The sequence below is a fragment of the Charadrius vociferus genome, unplaced genomic scaffold (assembly GCF_000708025.1).
Source record: "Charadrius vociferus isolate BGI_N301 unplaced genomic scaffold, ASM70802v2 scaffold147, whole genome shotgun sequence".
Lineage (NCBI taxonomy): Eukaryota > Metazoa > Chordata > Aves > Charadriiformes > Charadriidae > Charadrius > Charadrius vociferus.
In genome coordinates, this window is record NW_009649570.1 from 1,186,009 (window position 1) to 1,187,378 (window position 1,370).

Sequence of the window (1,370 nt, forward strand, 5' to 3'; positions counted from 1 at the left end):
GGGGGGGGGCTCAGCCCCAGCGCTCCAGGGCAGCCCCCGGTGTGCCATCGTCCTCCCCTCCCGCTCTGCCCCCGCAGGCACCGCCGCGAAAGCCCGGCGGGAACAGCCTCCCCCCGGTCTCCCGGTCAGGAGCCCCAAGCGCAAACCCCGCTGCCCCCTTCTCGGTATAGAAGAGCAAAAGTCTCGTTACTCTTGTGCCCCAGAGGTTTTCCATTCTGCTTTATTATCCGAATCACGCAATAAGCGCGCTGCATGCAAAGAGGGGGGATTATTACACTTTAGAGGGAGAGAGAGAAACTCACCGCCGTCATATTCTTCCTCTTCTTGCGCGTTTATGGTTGCAAATCGCCCTAATAAAGCAGCAAGGATGAAAAAAGTTCTCGTTTGTACCCAGATTGCCATCATGCCTAGATATTAGACATGTATCCTCCCAGGCAGCAGAAAGTGCAGAAACGTAAGGTTATTTTAGCACCATGAAGCCAGCCGGGGAGTCTTTCTGCCTTTCAGCATCAGTTCCAGGACAAAGTCTGCCAGCCCCTTTTCTTCAGCACCAGCTCCAGCGCAGTCTGCAAACACTCCTTTCAGGGGATGCAGCTTTAAATAGGAAGAATGCTGCCTCCACTTCTCTTCCTGCCCCTTTTCAGCTCGTTCAGGCTCCTCATCATCCACTCCCTGCCAAGCAACGGTCTGATTGATGGTAAATAACCGAATCAGAGCTGGCTTCACTCTTCCTTAAACTTTTCTCTTTACGAGTACACTTGCGGGATATTTTCCTGCTGCTGTGCAGTGTGTGAGCTGTGTCAGGACCATTTATTAAGAAAGCAAAGCACAGTTCTGTAAGAAGCCGTCAGGAAAAGAAAGCTCTGCTCTTAAAACACCCAGCCCACGCTTCCTGGGAATGGAGGGTATAGCCCCATTTGGAGCTGATTCCCTTATTAGGAACTTGATCCCTTCCAGCTTGCCGAGAGGAGGAAATACTCCTCTCTCTTCATTACTGTCCCTTGCCTTGTTGTAGCTGCATCACCAAACGCTATTCCGATCCCTCGAGAGGGGCCTCAAAACTACCAAGGCAGCTTGTTTCAGGAACCAGTAAAAAGCCTTTCCCCCCAAAGCAGAATAATCTTTCTCAAATGAATTCTTTTTTGAATAATCTTTCAATCAAATGCTTAGTGTGCTCTGCATTTACTGGCCTACCAGTTGGGAAGACTACTGCAAATCTCTGGAAGATGCTCTACACTTCTGACACCAGAACGATGATCCAAACTATCCAATTACCTGCTTTTCTTTGAGGCTCTCCACCTCTGTTCCCTGACAACTGGAAACCTACCTAAGCCCCAGCCTAGTATTTAGCCCTTAACAATGCACCTTAA

The 1,370-nt window shown here is 50.0% G+C and overlaps 1 protein-coding gene across 1 annotated transcript in view; it reads right to left on the bottom strand.

Annotated features, from left to right (window-relative positions):
• Positions 1-893, bottom strand: part of COL5A2 (collagen, type V, alpha 2) — a 114,132-nt gene extending 113,239 nt beyond the window's left edge. Inside the window, exon 1 of the mRNA XM_009890128.1 lies at positions 303-893. Within this exon, the coding sequence (XP_009888430.1) occupies positions 303-405 (103 nt within the window). The 5' untranslated portion in view covers positions 406-893. The remainder of the gene's footprint in view (positions 1-302) is intronic.
• Positions 894-1,370: the final 477 nt, after the last annotated feature.